This window comes from Xiphias gladius, chromosome 24, assembly GCF_016859285.1.
Source record: "Xiphias gladius isolate SHS-SW01 ecotype Sanya breed wild chromosome 24, ASM1685928v1, whole genome shotgun sequence".
NCBI lineage: Eukaryota > Metazoa > Chordata > Actinopteri > Istiophoriformes > Xiphiidae > Xiphias > Xiphias gladius.
Genome location: NC_053423.1, coordinates 24,086,107 through 24,107,811, shown reverse-complemented (window position 1 = coordinate 24,107,811; position 21,705 = coordinate 24,086,107). Strand labels below are relative to the sequence as shown.

The 21,705-nt window shown below is 39.8% G+C and overlaps 2 protein-coding genes and 1 long non-coding RNA gene across 3 annotated transcripts in view; 2 read left to right on the top strand and 1 right to left on the bottom strand.

Annotated features, from left to right (window-relative positions):
- LOC120786331 (ectonucleotide pyrophosphatase/phosphodiesterase family member 2) overlaps positions 1 to 11,109 on the top strand; it is a 36,333-nt gene extending 25,224 nt beyond the window's left edge. The window contains exon 25 of the mRNA XM_040121750.1: positions 10,131 to 11,109. Coding sequence (XP_039977684.1) covers positions 10,131 to 10,301 — 171 coding nt within the window. The 3' untranslated portion in view covers positions 10,302 to 11,109. The remainder of the gene's footprint in view (positions 1 to 10,130) is intronic.
- LOC120786332 lies at positions 1,310 to 5,163 on the bottom strand. The gene is made up of 3 exons (XR_005706707.1): positions 5,050 to 5,163; positions 2,333 to 2,426; positions 1,310 to 1,477 (listed from the first exon to the last, which is right to left on the bottom strand). It is a non-coding gene; the product is annotated as an uncharacterized LOC120786332 (long non-coding RNA).
- Positions 11,110 to 19,759: 8,650 nt separating the features above from the next.
- Positions 19,760 to 21,705, top strand: part of LOC120786351 (venom phosphodiesterase 1) — a 34,598-nt gene continuing 32,652 nt past the window's right edge. The window contains exons 1-2 of the mRNA XM_040121779.1: positions 19,760 to 19,813; positions 21,609 to 21,696. Coding sequence (XP_039977713.1) covers positions 19,766 to 19,813; positions 21,609 to 21,696 — 136 coding nt within the window. The 5' untranslated portion in view covers positions 19,760 to 19,765. The remainder of the gene's footprint in view (positions 19,814 to 21,608; positions 21,697 to 21,705) is intronic.

Below are 21,705 nucleotides of genomic sequence, written 5' to 3'. Positions count from 1 at the left end.
GAGCAGGTACGACTTGAACTCACCCCTAAGTGAGAAATCTGAGCCTGTTTCTTCACAACTAATCTGTCTAAGTGAGGGTGAGATGCCACAGAGCCTGCCGAACGGTGTCTTTTGATGTTAACTCATCACAAACTACTGCTGGTGCTGGCAATAAATGATCAGAAAAATGCCCACACAATTTTCCCAGAGCCTAGGGTGAGATCTTTAAAATTGTTTAAGGTCGTCTAACCAGCAGTCCAAAACCTAAACACACGTCATTTAAACTTAAAAGAATAATGGCACAGATTTTCAGGCAGTCCCTCCGGGAAAGCATTCATAGTGTCAGTCTTTCACATGGAAAGTAATCATGACCAGTCATCAAGTGACATATTGGCCAGATTTGTCAAACGCAGCACTCCCGTAAACCAACAGCAGAAAGATGAGGGCGGAGGCTGGTTTCGTATCCTAGGTGTGTGGAGAAATAGCCAATTCATACTCTCACATGGTCTACGGAATTTCTAGTAAAAAGGAAACAGCTAAGGAACTGTGCACTGTGTCCTAAGGAAGTGAGAGAGAAGTCACTGAAGAGCAGACTTCACATTTAGAGATCACTGGGCTCAGTGGTTGAGAAAGCTTCCTGGCAGCGTGGAGGCTGTTTGACCCACTTGATAGTTGGATGGATGACACAGCTGTTTTCCTGCCTGGCGGCCCTCAACCCACGACTGATGAGGTGTCTCAATGTGCTCTGCAGGGAGTAGCCTGTTTACAAACTCTGCTTTTAAAAAAGGGGGTCAAAGACCTTCAGAGAGGTCTAAGAATATGAATGGAGGAGGAGGACCTGTTTAAGCGGGTCAGGTCAAGGAGCCCCCCACCAGCAGAAAACATACTCAAACCTATAGGCAAAAAGCTATTTATGATAAATACACGATAGGAATCAAATTACTTGTCCTAAGAATTATAAAAGGGAACACTTTGATACTCAAAGTAAACAAGTTGGTTTACAGCTTTTTTGTAACTTAGTTGAACTGACCATTTTGAAGCGTTTTGTCTTTCCACACTTGAATTTTACACACCCAAAGACATTTGCGAGTTCAAGATGTAGAGATGTAAAACGATTTCATACGCGTTTCTCCATCATTTTTTAAAACTTCTGGTGGCATTGTTGAAAAAAAACCTCCTAATTAATTGAGCCCCCTCGGGTCCAGACGAGGTGGTGGTGAGGTCAGAATTAGAGAAGGAAATGCAAGTGTGAGTGAAAAGATCTTCCTTTTTGGCCTGTGTCACTTCATTTATTTACAATAATAGATATTTGAAGGATGTTAGATGTGATCGTTTACAGCACCATGATTTTAAAGCTCTCTCAAATCCCAGTTGATTCGTTGCTAGTTGTGAAGATGAGCTGGAACTGGCTTGTTCTTACGTATCCACTGACATTTACATTTAACCGAAGCCGTGATCTTTTTTCCAGGACTTTTATGACTGGATGTGCCAAGAAGGCCTGTTTTTAGGGTCAAAGAAACAAGAACAACGGTAACAATTAGGGGACAACAATAACAACAATAAATAATTCAAATCAAGCATTTGTACATATGCTAAACATATACATATGCTTTATAATCAGATCATTCCAAATGAAAAATATGCATATTTCCGCGTCTCATCTTGATTGAAACCAATGACCTGTTTTTTTTCCATCTTGGTTTTTACTTTGTACTTTTAAGCTGCACTTTAAAAAAAAAAAAAATTAATAAAAAAACAAGAGAACTTTTCATGACATGAACAAACTTGGAAAATGATATTTCCAAATGCTTTTTCATGAATCATTGTATTGTTTCAGTGAAAATGTGTTTGGTTTTTTCTTTTACAAGTCAGACACGGTACTGGGTGCTCTTTTTGTGTCTCTGTGTGCAGTGGGAAAGCACTCGGAGCAGTGAGAGCAGCCGTGTGGAATTTAACTCCAGGATGTCTATGCAGGATCTCTAGCTCATTGTAACAGCACGTTTTTGCTAAACTGCTTCATTTCATACCAGCGTCTCCAGACTGTGTGCAGCACAGACCGGCCCTGCAGGACACAGACAGACAAGTTCAAACTGAACTGAACATTCTGGATAAAACAAAACCAAGATGCCCCGTGAGTTTCCCTCCAAAATGGCATAGCAAGAAGAATCCTCATGGCGTGTGAGCGTGTGAGTGTGTGATTGTGAGAGACTGCTGTTAAAAATAACTACATCGTGCTGATGGCTTTCCATTTGTATCAGGGACAGGCTCACGGTGTGTTCAGTGTGTGGGTGTTGAACTGGATGTTTTTGAGATCAAACCTTTGTCAAGAATATCACACTGTTCGTTGACCTACCCAAGCTTTTGTCTGAGGATCCTTGATAGCTGGAGGGTGTTATCGCGCACATCACAGAACGCCGTGATGCGGGAGATAATCTCAGCGGCCCGAGCTATCCGACGAGAGGAAATCATCCAAAAAATAAAAACAAAACGGCTCAGTTTTAATCAAGAGCTCATTTAAAAGCCTTGTATTATAGGAAAGACACATATGTACATGCAAAAATACTTTATACTCATTAGTTATCTAAAAAATATCTAGCCTTTTTTTCCTGAAAAGAATTCACTGAAGCAAATTAAACGATTCTCTTATGGGGCTGTTAGAGTGACACAGTTGCTTGCTGTTTGTGCTATCAGGATGACCTATTCAGAATTTTCCATTTTATCATCCGGCATTATGATGTAAGGGGCTTCTGATCCAAGAAGCTCCGTGCAGATTTCCTTTTCAGAGAGGAAAGAGCATATGACCTTCCTGTGCTTGTCCTGTTTTTTCTTCTGAAAGAACATACTATCGTGTTCACTGGAACTAATGTCATTAAAGGGGTCACCAGCTTGGCTCTCCCTCCGTGTTTCCCCGCCAAAGCTGTCCGTTAAAAGACAAAAACCAGCGCCGTCTGGAATTTGGAGGTGTGGTATTAAGTGATTTTTCTGCGTGAAATATTACAGATTTCAGCTTTAGGTTTGCGTGGTTTTTTGGCCAAGCAAGCTGTGTGGCCCTATAGATGGCAGCATCTGTCAGTGAGCAGGTCGCTCCACCACTTTGATCCAGACTGAAATGTCTTGCCAAATCCTTTATGGACTACTACCAGACCATTTTGTACACATATTCATGATTCCCCTTTCATCTAGTGTCGCCACTAGGTCGACGTGTTTATGTTTTTATTGAATTATCACGACAGCTGCTTAATAGATTACCATGAAATTTTGTTCAGACAGTCATGTTCCCCTCAGAATGAATTGGAAAGTAACTTTTGACAATAATAATGACAATCCAATAAGAAAAATCCAGTGTATGTGATTCTTAGTAAAAGGGCCAAAACTTGCAAAATCTGATCCTTTATATCTGAGGTTGCCAGGATCAACACAAACCAAAGACATGGACTGAATCATCTAATGCTGGTACTTCCAACTATCAGCCTCTGATAACACAGACTCAAGCACTTCCCTGAAAGTGGAACGCATTACTCAACGACAGTTTTGCAGCCATCAAACAATGAACAGGAGAAGGAGTTTTTTTAGGATTTGACAATCCTATCAAACTCAGCTGTGCTTTGTGGTTTAAACACTCAGTGTAACACTCTAAGCTAAGGAAACAATTCACCAAAAAACTCCCGAACACTAGAGAGGCCGAGAGGGTTAAATACCACTGTAGCTGAAACAGTGATCTGGGGTAGGCATGCTGCTGGTGATGAGCTAATGGAGGACAGGTGTGCAGTCGCTCAGGCGCTGTGAGCCGGGGGAGGGGAGCCATGCCCACACCGGCACACAATCACGGGGAGACAGACAGAGACACGCCGGAATGGGTACGGGGTAAACGCTGGAAACAAATGGAAAGGGAAAAAAAAAAAAAATAACACAAGGAAAAACTGATTTGCATCCACCTAAGCTGGTTGAGCAAGCTTGCTGTGGAGAATGACGTAAAAGGCGTATCTTCTTTTTCCATTTAAATACATATGTCCCTAAACAACTGCTCTGCAAAGTAGGTACTGAGATCAGTGGTTAATGATAGTGGCCAACCTAAAAACTCGCACGGCCCTCCATCCCAGTGATGGACACTGAACCCTGCCGGTATTTTTGCATTAACTGTAATTAGTGCTGTAAAGTCAGTGTAGTGACTGGAAGCAAAGGCTTTAACCCGCATGCTTACTTTACTGTTTACCTGTCTGCGTGTTATACAGACAGGTGAAACAGACAGAGAAACACCTCTTTGTATAATGCAGCGCAGTTCAACAGCACCCCAAACCGGATTCTCCAAAACAGCACTGTCTCCTAGAAATTAGGTTTCTATACAACAAAACTACAACAGCAAAAAAGGTGTACCTAATAAACTGCCAAATGAGCGTATACACTGCATTAGACACTATTGATCTGATCTAAGTGGTTCTTTATAAATAAGTAATTTGGATTGGATGGAAAAACAATATCCTAGGAAATTACGGTAGTGAGGAAATTTGCTGTTAAATTCGGCTGTTTCTTAATTTGATGTGTCACCCAGTGCAACAGTGTGGCTCACTGATGTGTTTTTAATACAGAGAAATAGAGTTTATCAGGTGTTGGATACACACACACACAATACTTGTTAACAGGTACATTCATTGATGGTTTTTGGTCTTTCCACGAGATAGCTGACAATGAGGAAAATGTAGAATATCCACAGACCTAAGCTTTAACCACTTATAGTCCAACGATTTAAAGACACAGCGGTTTTTTTCCCCACTCTAGTGTAAACATCATGTGATGTGCAAGTGAAAAGGCGTTTAAGCAGCAAAGGTCCTGCCTGCCAGGTGGTTTACATCAATTTCCATGCCTTATTGTTGTTTCTTAGTATTTGACTTAATGGGAAATTTAGTCTCAGGCACCTGATGTGTGCTAATGTTTACATTACATTAACAGTAAGTTTAAAAGGTGGTTCTTGTGACTTGTGAATTCCTACCTGAATGAAGCATCAGATCAAATTAAAATTTATAAAGCGCCTCAAGAAATATTTGAGCACAAACAGTATTGACGAATACTTACGGCAAAGTGTCCCACGAGATATGTATTTTTGCATTACAAGCTTCGGTCTTCTTTTAACCACAGCCAAAAAGAGTGTCCAGTCAGTCGTAACATTTCCCTGGCAACTGTAAAACAGCAGAGGAAGGCTGAAATTTTCCGAGTAGCATTTAACTCTAACCTTTCGATCTTGTTTATTGCTTACTAGAGAACATGACCTTTTCCACTTCCTACTGTGGGAGCTGTAGAAACTGTCATAAACCTTCGTCTGGTCTCTGAAGCTGATCAGTCCTCAGTCATGCATTTCAGTCGTCTGTGCGGCATATTTCCAAAATTGTAATGAAAGTATCAGTCTGAAGTTGACTGGCAACATATTTGATTCACCTTTTGTAAATTATCTGCTTGTGGCAACTAAAGCCTGATTCACTTTTTTATGGGTTTGTGCAGGCAACTCAAAGCACTTGATTAATGAAGCCTTCCAGACATGTTTGAAGAAACATAAAAATACTCTGCTTTGAATAATAATCTGACATTGTGTTTTTTACAAATACGAATGAATATGCACAATTTTTTTATTTTAAAAGTTCAGCTACAAGACATGATGACTTCTTCACTAAATCTTCATTATCAGTGTATATGCAGTGGAGGACTGGCTGCTAGCCAGTTGTCTGGTTCCGGATGAGTACAGAACAGATGAAAGTGAAATCAGCCTTCAAGTGTCGAACTCTGCACAGACTGTACATCTTTCCTCACAGTCAAGCACAAACAACCAAGCGAAGCAACGTTAAGCAATACACATTTTTGAGTGGAGGGGGACGTCAAGGTTACAAGAGATTACCACTTTGGTTAAATATTGAAAAAACCAACAATGACTTGAAGAATGAGGCAGGACGTGTTTACTTCTTAAGTTTTTACCCAACGCTTTCCCCAACCTTGACCGAAGGTGAGGATAAGTCCTGCGTGTTGTATGCTCGCCCTCCACCCCAAACCCCTTCCAAGGGTTTCTGTGTTCTACTGTACAAGCCCACGTCACTTTCTGCAGTGGAAAAGACATGGAAGTTAACACACTCGTGACGGCAATTACATTATCTCTAAAACATGTTTGGTCGTGATATCATTGTATGGAAATTAGTTCTGTCTATGTGTTGAAGCCTTGCCATTGGGTTTAACCATCCAAATTGTAATACAATATTTGTAGTGTCATTTCAAACACTCAGTTGAGCAAGATGCATCAAAAAAAAAAGTGAGTGACTAGAGGAAGTTAGACTACAGGAAACCACGTTTCTAGTTACCTTACATGGTAAAAATGACTATATATGAATAATTTCCGGTCACTTGCTATTATTACTGTTAACTTTACTGGAACGGTTGAGTCCAATCATGAGAAAATTTTAATAACTGAATTACACTCACAGCTGAATTTATGAGTAGATTTTATCAGATGTTCATACACGAATATTAGAGAGTGATTCAGAGACCAACAGGAATGGGCTTATTGTATCAACACATTCCTGTTAACAGTTGATGTACTGTGGGGATAACTACGGACGTAATTAGTTGTTCTTTTTCAGAAGAACTATGTGTGTGATGATTACTAAGGAAACAAACTTTTTTCATTATTTTAATAAAGACTCAATTGCAAAAACAGCTCATTGTTCCAGGTAGCATGAGGGCAGCGTTGCTTAAAATATGGCCCTTTTATTGCTTCTCTGTAATTCACAGAAGACTAAAGGTAAACACACCCCAGGGGCATCTCACTGTCCTATTCCCAGCAACGTTTTGTCATGATCTTGTGTACACCTATCAGCTGTCATATCTCAACTAATTCCTTTCTAACTATTGTGCACCTGGTGCGTGCTGTGTTTGCCAAATGGCAGGGCTGTACATGCCACAGCTGGATTGTGTTGCACTTAAAGGAGCCAGTTTGGTCAGAATTTTTTACTGGTTATTCCTAGCATTATGATTAGATACATGCTTTTCAAAGCCTGCAGGCCACGGAGATGTTAAAAATCGGTTCAGGTTCACTCAGCAGTCCATGCGCAGGGAAATTTGCATTTGGTCCTAAGCTTAAAATGTTAGCAACCCTACCCATAGGCTGATTCAGATGTAAAAGCCACGACACCTTCTGAGCAGTGGCACCAAATAACAAAAAAGAGGAATCCATGGCTACGAATTTGTGATTTGCTAACAATGGTGTGCGATAAGTAAGGAGACAGAACCAGTTGGAAATATACAGCAGTGAGGATGTCATCAGTCATTTTTGTTTGTCCAGTGACTGTCCTGAGCCTGACTCACAAGTTGGCAGAGGTACTGACCCCTGCTACACTTGCAAGCCACAGCAGCAAAAACTAGCCATCCTTGTGTAATGGATGAGTTCAGACGTCTAGCTGAACCCTGACTTTTAGTAAGGCCTAGGCTATAGTCGAAGTCTATCTCTGTGAAACTGGCTCCTGTACATCCACCAAATTAAAATGCATTTCTTGACATCCTAAATGGCATTCCTTCATTGTTGGTAGGACACTTACCTTACACTTATAGATGAATGTCCACAGATACATGAGAAGAAAATAAAGTGCTGGAGGTTGGTGGATTATGGGGGCTTGTTTTTCCCTCATTTGCACCACATAAAAAGGTGATCAGTTGTGCTCACGTGCCTCCACCTGTACATACTTTCTTTTCCATTTGTTAATACCAAAACTAATCTTGTTTCCTGGCAACCCTAACAGCTGCACTTTGTTAACTAGAGGACAATGCAACCTAGGTGCTGCCGGTACCTAGGATGTACCAGCAGCAGAGATGAGTCAACACGTGAGGAACTGTAGAGATAAAGGAGGGGGAATGACTGAAATCTACTTCTGACTCAGACAAACAAACTGGTCGTAGTCAAACCTGCGCTGAATCAGACTTTGGTTTGTTTTTGGTACATTTTTGATTTCCTTTTTTGTACAATTCCTTTGAGCAGCTTTTGTTTTTTATCTGCCATCGATACAGCTGCTTTCCAGGTGACGGGGCACGTCTACATGTTTTAAAGTTTCAGCCCACAAAGAGCAGTGTAGCAACAGTTTTCCACACACTCATATTCATTTCATGATGGGGCTTTCATTATCAGTTAATCCATCCATGTTTTTTTCAACAAATCAATGAATCATTTACTCTATAGAATGTTAAAATTTAAAAAAAAAAAAATACAGTTGGGTATAATGCCCAATGTGACATCTTGAAATTGGTTGTTTTGTCCAATCCATGTCCAAAACCTATACAATTCAGCATTGCAACAAATGTTTATTTTTATTATTAATTAATCCATTATGTTATCTTAAGTTATTCAGGTTTTTTTGTTTTGTTACAATATATGAGTAAATAGGAATAAATGCTCATTGGGGGCTCCCAGAGCCCATCATAGTGACCTCCAATTGCTTATTTTGTTTGAGCAACAGTAAAAAAAAAACCAAAGTCATTCAGTTAATTCAATGAATTTTCAGAGAAAATCAAAGAATATTTGGCATTGTTGCTTGAGAAATAACTGAAACAATTACTCAACAAAATTGTTGTTGAGTAGTTCCCAGTCAGTGTAACAGTTAATCAGTCAACTAATTGAGTAATTGTTTCTGCACTCGCTGATTCACCCTCTTTTCTTTTTTTTAACTAATGATGGTTGAATAAGTTTAACATCTGCAAGACAAAATCCACTATTGAGAAAAAAAAAGTGTTATATACATGATGGCCTCAACTGAAAAAAACAAGCTATTCTTTGGTACAAAAGCACGTGTGGGACAAACATTGTTATGCAGAAACCACATCAAGTGATTACTGAATAACAATGTTTGTCCCACACATGTGCTTTTAGTAATTGTACCAAAGAATAGCTTGTTTTTGTTTTTGTTTGCATAATGTTTAATTAAGTTGAACAGTGTGTGAGCCAGGTGTAATTGTGCAGTCTTGCAGTCTGCAGATAAACAGACCTGCGGCCTTCAGGTAGCTGTACCTATTGTGATGATTAAAGGTTAATATATCAAAATCCCACACTTCTCTAGTCCCTTAAACCCCTCAGGAGTGTATCTAAAATTTCCCTCCATTGAAATGTGGTGATACAGAGAGTTTTGGGCGAGCCAGTAAACTCCACCCAGTCAAACCCGAGGGAAATCATTTAGTTGTTTCAAGCAGTAGCATGGTGAATGGGTATGGGAGAGACAGCAGGAGAGGAAATCCGAAGAGAAATCTTCCATCAATCTGACAGTCAGTCAGTTTCATCTTCCTCATCGGCAGCTGTCTCCAATGCCAGCACTGAGTGAAAAAAAGCAGCCCCCTCATTCATTCGAATTGGACCAATCAAGTGAGGCAGCGGGAGTGCGCGACGTCATCCAGCGAGGCATTGCAGAGGCCAGTTAAATACAGGACGTGTGCAAAATCCGGGTAGATAAAAGGGATTCTGCTTTTCTTCTGTTTACCTTGTGATTCTTGCAGCGAAAGATAAAATAATTCTGCTGCAATAAATTCCCAGAGTTGTAAAATTCTTTTTCATATGATTCTAAACCACTGTGTCATGTTTTGGTGTCTGTTAAGTGTAACTGGACTTTCATGGATCATCTTTCATCGTCTCATCGGAGCCAATGCAGTCCCTTGCATTATTTTAATGTCGGGCTTGTTTTGATCTCAGTGTCCACTTTGCCATATCTGGGCTGTCTCAAAATAACAGCTTGCCCCCTTTTCATCCTCCTCCTTCTCCGTTAGGTCCAATTGTAGTAAACCCGAACGTCCGGACCCAATATCCAGCTTGGGTCTTAATCGGCACTCAGTGTTTAAGGGGTCTGCCTGAACAGCCCCAATCTTTGGTCCAGTACCACTTTCTTCTCTGACCAAAAGGAAATCTTTTTTTTTTTTTGTCAGATAGATTCACAGGACTGCTGCTTTATAAGTGCTAAATCAATTTGTTGACAAAAAAAAAATATCCAAAAATAATTTTGATTTACAGTCAATTAATCAAAAGTCATTAATCAAGCAAAGATGCAAAACAGTGGCTCATTCTAGCTTCTCTGAAAAATCAATAGTTGACACATGAGCTGGTATCCACAGGGAATAACCACTTCCTGTCTCTGTCTCTGCAGAGCGCCGAGGATGAGTCACAGTGGGTTGAAGACCTGCTGAAGCTCCATACGGCCCGGGTCCGAGATGTGGAGATCCTGACGGGCCTGGACCTCTACCGATCCACCAACTTCACCTACACCAGCACCCTTAGCCTCAAAACCTACCTGCACACCTTTGAGAGTGACGACTAGACACGCAGGGAGACAGACACACACACATACAGGATCCAGCCGTTTGTAGAAGTCCTGCATTTTCACTACATGCCTGCTGGACAGCCAGCGCATTGTTGTTCCACTCCTGAGGAACCGCCGGGAAGTGCTCGGAAAGGGGAGAATATTTTTGAAATTTGAAAAGATTAAAAGAATGGTTTGGCAAGTAGTAGTTTGAAGATTAAACGAGGAATATTGAATACTATCCATGAAATCTGAGAAAGAATAAGCTAGCACAGGAATGATGCAGGATGGGGGACTTTTCTGACAGCTGCCACTACAGTTTTCACAAATACAATATATATAGTACATTCTCATGCTCACATAAAGGACCATACCAGTGTTTTAGCTCCATAACTATAAAAGATGTATACCTTACATTCCTACTGACCATTGATGTTGTAGAATTTGAAAAAAATAAAGTGTCCTTTCTTAGTTATAAAAATCAATTAGCAGACTCTTGAAACTTGTGAGGATTTTTCAGCCTAACGTTCAAATGAGATTTTCATGCTGTATGGAAATAAGTGGAAGCCAATTGCTGCTTGAAAAGTTGGAAAAATTCGTTAAATTATATGCAAGTCTACAGCAGGGTTTAATCATTTCAAGTTAATAGGCTAAAACACACAAAATTGCTGGTATGGTTCTTTAAAGGGATAGTTTGAAATTTTGGGATACACAGTTATTCTCCTTTGTGTTGAGAGTTAGATGAGACTGACACCACTGTCATGTTTGTATGGCAAATATGAAGCTGAAGCCAGCAGCTAGTTAGCATAACTTAGCATAAAGAATGGAAACGGGGGGGAAACAGCTAGCCTGGCTCTGTCCAAAGGTAACAAAATCTGGTTTGTTTAGCTTTATAGGCGGATGTAGTTGCCTTTGGTCAGAGCCATGCTAGCTGTTTCCCCTTGTTTCCAGTCTTTGTGCTAAGCTAAGCTAACCATCTCCCGGCTGCAGGCTCATATTTAACACACACACAAGAGCGCTATTGATATTCGCATGTAACTCTTAGCAAGGAAGTGAATTAGTGTACCCCCCCCCCCAAAAAAAACAAACAAACAACCCCCCCCAAACTATTCCTCTAAAACAACATGTAGTAAACATATGCATATGTAGCAGATCCTCATTTAGACACACAGGACATGTCGCGTGTGCACCAGGGTTGGAAAATATCCGGAGGTCTTATGAAGTTCCTAAAATATCACACAGAATTTTAAAATATGTGGATCACCTCCTTTACAAACAATATAATGCCCTTTGAGTGTTACCACAGGTTCCTATAATTGTCCACACAATTACAACTGTGGTGCATTCTGACACAGAGGCACGGCCCGAAATTGGACAAAATGTTAGTACAATCCAGTCAGATAGAGAGGAAAATACGGAAAAAATTACAAACAAGTGCGTCAGTTACACATAAAATACACAATAAGGTAAAAGAAACACGATGTCAAGCGTTTTTTGTTCTGGTTTGCTGATATTTTCCAGTATTAGGTAAGACAAATGGTACAAATTTCCTTGCCAACACACAAGCTGAGTGAAATTTCCTCTGAAATGAAGAGAAATGACAGAATGAGAAAGAAATGAAAGAAATGAGCAGTCAATGTCTAACCCCGGTGCACACACAAACATATTTGTACACATTATACACACACAGCAACTGCAACAATTTTCTCTCTTTCCCTCCCTCTGTTTCAGCTGATCATCTAGGTGTATATTTTTATAAAATTTTTCATATTTATTATGTAGCATCATAATAATAACAGCACCTAGTGTTAAAAATATTAATCCAGTGTAACAAATCTGTTCCCGTCTACTATAATAAGATTGTGCTTTTTTTTCCAAGGAGGGGACAAGACTGATGCCGCTGTAAAGGAAAATGATTTAGGTTTAAATCTGAGTCTTATATTTTATACTATTGGCACGTTGACCTTTTACTCAGCAACTTTGTTGTGGAGATGCAGACACACAACAAGAGGTTTGTCGGTCTCCGGCTTTGAAACATGTCCAGTTTTAAATCCACAACCACTCACAGCATTTGGAAGCGAAACCGATGGTTGACATTCCTAAGATGATTAGCGTAAGCATCTGTTTCCCCGCAAAGCTGTGTACTGTACATGCCTAATTATGCTAAGTTTGGTAGGTCAGTGAAAAACCGGCGGTACATGCGCAGTTATTTTAGAGAGGTGCGGGAAGCAACACACACACACACTGCAACTCTGATGCAGTGAGTTCAACCAAAAAAGATCAGTGTCTCTCTTCCAAGCCTTTTTCAGATGTGTAGTCTGTCAAACAGGGAAGTAGCTCGGTATTACAATGGATGATCACTCGGTCCCTGTGTTTCTGCAAAATTACTAAAGCATGTAAAAAGTTAACACAGTCACCTCATTTCCTCATTCGACTTCCTGCATTCACACGTTTAACTTTACACACATAAAAGCAGTCAGAACCTGTATTTTTTTCAAGTTTGGCATTTACTTTTGTAACGTTACACTGATGAGTTAATGTAGCTAGCTATCATGGTAATCAGTAGAGAAGAGAAAATAATCAATAAAATGTCAATAAAATGGCCTAGGAGCTTGCCAAGCTGTAGATGAAGACATGTTTATATCTGTAGTCTTTCAAATAAAAGCCGTAGACAATTGAAAAACTTTGAATGAGTGGAAGTCATTTCTTTTTTTTCCGTTTAGTTGTGAGGAACAGTCGCTGCTTCTGCAACCAAATTAAGGCAGCAGTGACATGCGATCGGCTGCTGATGGCAATTTACTGCGAAAAAGTATGCTTTTTTTTCCCTGGTGACCACATCTCTTTTCCGTTGAAAATGGGCGACTTTGCACATTTACACGGAGCCGAAGCTACATTTCGGTCCTCGAGTGGTAACTGAGTTCTTACTATATGTCTCTAGCAGGGGCTTTAAATTTGAGAGGCGTGTTATTTGAGTAAACTGTGGGTCTCTCTGTCATCCTCAGGCAGTCCAACATATCCCTACCACTTACCATAGTGATCTGACAGATACACAAAACACTGCATTACACAGAATAAACAAGTTTATTATTACAATCTGCCCCGACCAGACAGACAGTATTCCTATGAAAAGCACTGTTTACTGGACGGTTGGTTTTGTTGATTAACTCGCAGTATAGTCATGTTTAAACATTTTCGAGCAACTATGCAACGTAGAGAATTGAGATTTCTGCCTATTGTCATTTTACCCAAACCTCTCAACTCTGAAGACATAATCCCTCATGTCTTTTGTCTCTGTAAAACGGCACTACAGGAGTGGAAGCTATTTACTCTGCGTGAAGCCTGTATGATTAGAGTCAGAACCTTCTACATGTGCAACACGCGGCACAACACTGAAACACGTCCGGTCTGTTTTTCTCAATCATTTCCTCCATCATTGGAAAAGCCTTTAAAAAGCTTGCAGAAAATACATGTAGAACAACCTGCACATGGAAGAAAAAAACAACTTAAAGAAGCAGAGGCTACGAACTACAGGTAAGTGAGTCCCCTTCGCTTTGCACATGATGCCGAGAAGTGCAATGATACAGTGTCACACAACATTATAACTTATTACTCCTAATAAAAGCTGTCATACAATGGCCTCGTACAAATCAATTGGTGACTGATGAAATTCTCTACGGTGGAAAGAAGCGTTGGGATATTTGCTTCCCGAACCTGCCGACGCAGCTCGGGTAGGACCTACAGCTCTGCGCATCCAATCATCATCACTAAAGTAGGCAAAGTCAGCACAAGAACTGTCTATCAGGACTTTCATGACCTGGGTTTCCTTAGTCAAGCAGCACCATGGTTTTGGAAACACTTATTGAGCAGACTGTGTTGTCTACTCTTGATAGGTTTGAGAGAACAAGTCATTTCAGTGAATTGTGTATTTTGGGGGCAAGAATTACTCAATTACGGAACATTATCCTTTTTTTTTTTTTTTTTACCAGATACCGACCAGGCTTAAGATGTTTCTTGACTGAATTAAGATTGTAACCGCACAGTGCCATGAATCATAACAAAGCCCTTGGCTGCATGTGAACACTGAATTAGAGACCTGGGGCAAATTCGTTAAACAGTATGGGAATCAATGAAATGTAGAACAGATGGTTTCTATCCAGAAAACCTGTTTGTGATTGTGGACTATTGAGATAACCAGGAGTTTACAAAGAAGGTAACCAGTGCTGTCCCATTTCATGAAAATACTTTGTATGCTGTAAACCACACATTGGCCTGATAACCACTGTATGAAAGCAATAATGAGCCTGATTAAAGCGATTAGAGAAAGGAATCTACTTTACCACCTACGTTAAAGTCACTTTAACGTAGCTGCAGTGAAGAAGTGAGAATCCCTGTGTCAACTGTTGCCAGCACTCACATTAAATGATGCTCAACCCCAATATCTGCCAACAATATTTGTACATTTCCTCCTGATTTTCTGTGACATCCTCTATTGTGTAACAGGTCCCCATCTATTTGGAAATAGTGTCACCGAAATCTGTAACCTGGATTTAATTTACACCAAATATCCAAGTCGTTTTCCGAAATCCCTTTCCTTAGACAATTCTGCTTAACATGTAGGTGAACCATCACAGGGAGTATAACCTGATGGGCTCGTGTTTTAAAAACTCACGTGTTTTCCATTTAAATTTTCAATTCAATTCAAGTCGTCATAACCGAGGTTCTCTCAGGGCACTTTTCAAATAGACCACGTCTACACCAGGACTCTTTATAGTTATATTTACAGAGACGCAACATTCCCACATGAGCGAGCACCTGGCGACAGCGGCGAGGAAAAGCTCCCTTTTAACAGGTGGAAACGCCAGACAAAAACAGAACCCGGCTCATGGTGGGTGGCCGCCTGCCTCCGATTGGGTTGAGAGATAAAGGGGAGAGAGAGAGAGAGAGAGAGAGAGAGCAGGAAGAAAGGAAACAGCACAATGCAGATTTCACATAAAGATGTATAGTAATAACAAGACTAATGATAAAACTAATAACTAAAATAATATGGCTAATAATAAGACTAAATATACTACTAATAGTAACTGAAGCAAAGCGTGTAGAGCACATTTCTGTTAGAGCAACATTTCTATGCAGTTACGGAAAATTGCAAGCAAATGTACCGCACATAGTGAATAAGACACAATTTCTCTAGTTTTGTAGTTGTGACCAAGCAGATGAATGCCTCTATCCATGTGGAAACACATGCCATAATTGCATAAATAACATCTGCGGTGTGAAGGTCAGTGGATATATTATTTTCTCAGCAAATCAATGGAAAAAGCCAAAAAACAACAATCACAAGATGTTTACTCCTTTCAAAGAATTCCCCTCATGTCCGAAGAGCGAATGAGAGCCAGACCTCATTCAACCTTAAATATAAGCTTATGCTTTGCTCAGATTGTTAGTAATCTAACTATTACTCTGCAAAGTCCTGGAAATTTTTTACTCTGTATAGTTTGTGGAGTTCATCCGTCAATAAAATAACACAATATGGCTGGACGACTCTTCATTTCAAGCTTTCCCCAGGCCTTAAGACTCAGAACAGAGACAATAGTGCGTGCAAAGATGACGTTCAGTGAAACTAAATGTTCAATCACTTATTCGGTTGCAAAAAGTTTTCCTGAAAGATATCCTCACAGTGCCAGTGTATGTCAGAGGCACCACGATGGTCAAAAAAGCCCTGCACCAAACTCAGATCATATTAACACGAGCAAAAATGCAACGGCAATTTGGGAAACATGTAAACAATATTTTGCACCTTTTCCTGTACAACTGTGGTTCCTGAACAACTCGGCCTGGTGGCCCCTTAAAGCAAAATAATGTTTACTTTGTTACCCGTCGCATATAATGTATGATTGTTTCTGATCAGTTCCCCCTTTTTTTGATTTAATTAATTAAATTATAATTTTGATCATACCACCAGTTTGAACAAATAAAATGCACAAGTAATTCACGAGAAAAGAGGTCCATAGGTAACAGCCAGTATTTTATTTAAGAAAGCAGCTTGTTCTGATCCAATAACAATAACCAACAAACATAGTCTAAAGCAATGGCATCACTGCTGAATGTATAGGTAATGCATGAATGTGGAAGCTGGATCATTTACAGTCGAGGCCTGGAGCTTCTATCTGTTGTAAAGCTGAAAAACCCGTTACCCCCTTTACCCTCAAACTTCAATGTATTTTGGAAAAGAAAGAAATATGGGTGAGAATCCTTGTTTATTCTCTCGGCGATACTGTCTTAGGGATGTCCCCAGGAGTTAAATTGGGAATTGTGAGGAGGCAGAGCACTTATCCAGCGAGATTGGAGGTTTGGGTAGGCGCGGGTGGTTTTCACAGACCACACTGTAGTCGGTTTTCATAGGGACTATTTCTTCAGTAGAAAATAGTTCAAATGAAAACTGTAGACATTGTGTTCTGTGGATGTGGATTCTCCGGATTAACAGTGGACCAGTTTCTGGAATGAAACATTGCTGGTGATCTTTCTAAATGTCATTTTTTAAGTGCTGTACCACAAACTAAATTCCATTCACTGTTGTAATGGTGAAATCTAAATGGTGAGTCTAAATGGCCAGATACCACTGGGGAGAAGCCAGAACATTTAAATTTTTCTTTCCTTTTTACTTATTTATTTATTGGTAGTTTGGCTCAAGTGACCCTTTAAATGAATCTGAGGGAGAAAAAAAAAGTTCACCTCCTTGAAGCACTGTGGAAGTCCCAAAAAACAATAATACAACCCCCCACTGAAGGAGATGGAGCTGGGCTCCAACAGCCCAACCCCTATCCCCAACTAGGTCGACTGTAAAATGACTAAATTCAATCAATTAACTTTTCTACCAATGACTCTTGTCTGTACAACATTTGCACATTTTCAGAAACACACAGACAAAGTTTGAAGTGTAAGAATTAATTTAGCATTTAACTGCTTTTACTGACACTTCCTTAATATAGGGCATAAGACATAATCCACAAGGCCCGTTAAAACATTTACTAAAATATTTTGTTGCTTGGTTGTTTATGGATACACATTAGGTTTCTTCTTCCAATGTGACATTTGAAGGTACACAGCTCAAAATGAGGGTGTGGAGGGCCTCAGGCTAAAAAGTTAAAAGCTTAAGGCTTGATTTTGACTTATAATCAAAATCATCTTAGCCACGTGAGCCTGTTGGCTAGTTATCTAGTTAATGGTATTCTGACTGTCAGAATCCGACTCTAAATATGCAGCTAAAGTAACCTCTACATGGAGACAAACCTTTGACTGACACCATACTGAATGGGCTTTAATTTTCAGGTTGGTTAGTTTATATTTGGTTTGTCATCTGTGTTAAATCACCGTTTTTCAAAAACCGTACAGACGGTGACAATTTTGGGTTTTAGACAATTTATAACACATCTCCTGTGGTTGATAAAGTTAACTTATCGAATTTTCTGCCTTTTTTCATAATCAAATTATAAAATATCAGTGGTTCAAAGACAAACTGTTAGATTTACCTGAATCACAAGGTAACCCATCAACTCACTTTTTCAATTTGCTTAAAAAAATTTGTTTTAAAGAGAACATTTTTAAACTAAAGTATTTTTAAATTCAGCTATTAATTGTTTAAAGTCTGGAAAATAATTACTACTTCAGTTACATAGAAAAACAACAACAACAACATCAACTCATCAACTATGACTATTGATGGTAGTTGATTACTGTTAAAAACTGCAGTTGGAGATTAAAAAATTGTTTCCTGAACGTCCTCTTTTTTTTAGTTGATATTGTAATAAATCCTCAAATGTGAGCATTTAAAAGCAGTATAGGGCAAAACTGACGATGGATTCCGTTGAGAGTATGAGAAGTGTCAAGACTCAGTTTATAGTCATGCAACATTTCATGTGCTAAGAGTTAGCATTTAGATTGTGTGTACATTAATATTCAGCATGCAAACGTTAGTATGTTGATATGCATACAGTTAGCCCATTAGTGTGGTAGTTTACCTAGCTAAACAGCTAGTGGATTCTACTGGATTCAGATCTGGAGACTGAAGATGCCACTGAAGTTCACTGAACTCACTGTCATGTTCATGAAACCAGTTTGAGACGACTTTTTCTCTTTGACCTGGTGCAATATCCTGCTGGAAGTAGCCATTAGTAGATGGTAAACTGTGGCCATAAAGGGAAGCAACAATACTCAGAGAGGCTGTCGCATTCAAACCATGATTAAGGGGCCGGTGTACCAAGAAACCATTCCCCACACCATCACAACACCACCACTAGCCTGGACTGTTGACACGAGGAAGGCTGGGTCCATGGATTCATGCTGTTGACATCCCATTCTGGCCATACCATTTGAGGTTACCGTAGAGCATTTCTGTCATCTCCAATCAGTCTGGCCAGTCTCCTCCTTTTGTTTGTGGCACAATTCTGAATAAACTCTAGAGACTGTTGTGCGTGAGATCCCAGGAGATCAGCAGTTTCAGAAACACTAAACCCAGCTTGTCTGGCACCAGCAATCAAGCCAAGGTCAAAGTCGCTGAGATCACATTTTATCCCCATTCTGTTGTTTGATGTGAACATTAACTGAAGCTCCTGATCCGTATCTGCAGGAGTTTTATGCATTACATTGCTGCCACATGATTGGCTGATGGGATAATTGCATGAATAAGCAGGTGTACAGGTGTTCCTAATAAAGTGCTCAGCGAGTGCATGTCAAAGTGTTAACAATATTCTTAATATTATCTTCTGTTAGATGGGGAGCATTAATTAACTCATTCAATAGTAGTAAAAACCTTATTTGAGAACATCAACTGATAAGCAAGAGCACAGATTACTCATATGAGATCCTGAGTTGCAGATGTGTTGAAAACACACACATGGTTTTTGTTTGATAAAACCACAGATACCTGCCAGACTCTTTGAGCAGTGTTGTACATGTGGAAATTTTTAGAAATTTGGATCCATTTTACCTAATGACACTGAAATAAGTTTTACCATCCCAACCTGTTTGATACAGCAAATGCCCAGTTACTGGCAGAAAGATATGAGGCACAATTTCACATCATCTCCACATCATTAATGGTCCATTATCAGCTACTCTTTACTACCGCTGTACAGTATCTTAATACTTTTCAAATAAACCAATAAATAATTCCAAGTTATCAGGTGTTATTGATATTCAAATTGGCAGTTTGACCCTGTTGGCTGTCTGTTTAGTGTATTACTGATCTTAGCTAATAATTACCCGCACTGTGCCACCTTTTCATCCCACGTGTATCGGGTGAGTTTCTGAAGTCAAAAGGAGTCAAAAGGATCACGTTCTGTGGTTTGACAGACTGAAAGCACAGACACCTGGGGTTATCTCCTCATTCTGGAAATCAGTTACTTATCTATTGCTCACACCTGGTCCAGAGGTCAATGCTGGGATATCTGTTTGCGTTGTGAGAGTGTGTGACTGGCACATTGATGGCAGCCATGGGTTGGGTGAAGGAGTCGCAGAAGAAGAAGATCATTGTAAGTACTGGTTTTGGTTCAGAATTGATGGTAATGAGATAGCCACGCTGCACAATCAGAGGCTTTGTATTTTTTTTTTTTTTACACTGATTACACGTTTAGGAGTTTAATTTAATGCAAGATGTGCTTTGGTTGGTATGGTTTTTAACCTTTACCAATCTATGGAGGTTCCGCTGAGAGCACGGCTCTTTTTTCAGGAGCTCGTCCTTCACACTTACATATGGATATTGAATATTGCTATATCATGCAAAAAAATGGTATCATGGACATAATATGGGACGAACCCCAAACCCCAAACCCTGGTAGACTGATTGCAACAGACCGCTCTCTGAATTCACAATGGATCCAAACTATCATAAGAGTTATTGCAGTGGGTTCCACTAATGTACACAATGCTTTCAAATATATTTAGAGAACATAAGTTAAGTACTACTCAAATAGCCTTTTATGCTATCACAAATTAGCATATTATTGTTAGTTAGGCAGCTGTCTGAGGTTATTTGGGGAAAACATCCATCCTGATAGCAGTGAAGCAGCGTTGCTGTAGAGGGCAAGGTCATAGGATTTGGCTGCTTTTGCCTCCCTGGATGCCACAGATCGGTTTCTGCTAGAATCCACAGGCAGAGCCAGATAGCAGCGGCTCCAGACCAGAAAGCGCTGATGTTATACTGAGGGCTACATGCACCGTGAACTGACTAACAAGGGTAAAAACAATTCCTTGTTTACAGAATAGCGAACCAACAGATTAACTCCACAAACTGCGGAGGCATTGAGTTTGACCACTTCTGGGCGTAAAGTATTTGCTGCATAATCTGTAGGGGTTAAAAGACTGAGCACGGGGGACCGAGCTTCAGAGTGGAGACGGCATCGTGCCAATGACTTTGTATTGATAATTTCTACATTCTCCTTGGCCGAGCTTCAATAAATATTTTCAGCACAAGACATCTTGGGCTCTTGAAGACTTTCTTCTAAACAGAATGGCATAGTCTCTAACCTAATTTATAATAACCCTAACAAATCTTATTTCACAGTAAGCACTAGTTCAGAGTATTCACTGTAGAACTGTTCCCATCATGCACATCTGCAGTCTTCAGAGTTTTATTTACTCAGAAACAGCGGATGATTGTGGTGCAGTTCAGGAGCCAACTTCAGATGAACAAATGCTTTAGATTGCTGCCTAATACAGGACAGTTGTCGGAGTGATACTGGGCTAAGAACAATTTGTCCAGCAGAATTCAGAAGAATACATTTTGTGCCTTTTGAGACTTTTGTTACAGAAAATATCTTTGCTGTAAATCATAAAGATTTAATGCACAGCACTTATTTTGTCAATCAAAGTTCCTAAAGTGAAGCCTTCCAAAGCCCATTAATTTGGGCAAAAGGATGGTTTAGCTTCAAACCACTTATCCGTGTGTCTGAATAAATGTGCAGGAACACTGTAAAACGAGCGGTCTCAAATACTGAACAGATAGCTGACCATGATTCCATTGTGGCCAAACTCAAGCATTGTTTATGCCTGGATCAGCTAGAGACTAATTTAGTTCCACTGCAAGGGCTTTGAGATCATTTGCATTTTTTTGGTTATAAGAGCATCACAGAAACAGTAAACTGTTGCCTTAGTTGTGTTTGTGTTTGTCTGACGCTTACTGGTTGTGAATCAAAGAGGAAATGAGTGTCATCCTGTAAGGTGAGGAATAGTTGACAGCTCATATTCCATTTGTGTCAGTACACACTCAAAGGAAATCTATTTTTGTGTCTTGTGTTTTTTGTGTTTGTGTGTGTGTATTTTTGTCAGATTGGTGTCTTGGCTGTATCAACTGTGACTCTAATCCTTGGTCTTGGACTCGGTCTTGGATTGGATTTGCAGAAATGTCGAAATAAAGGTGATCTGA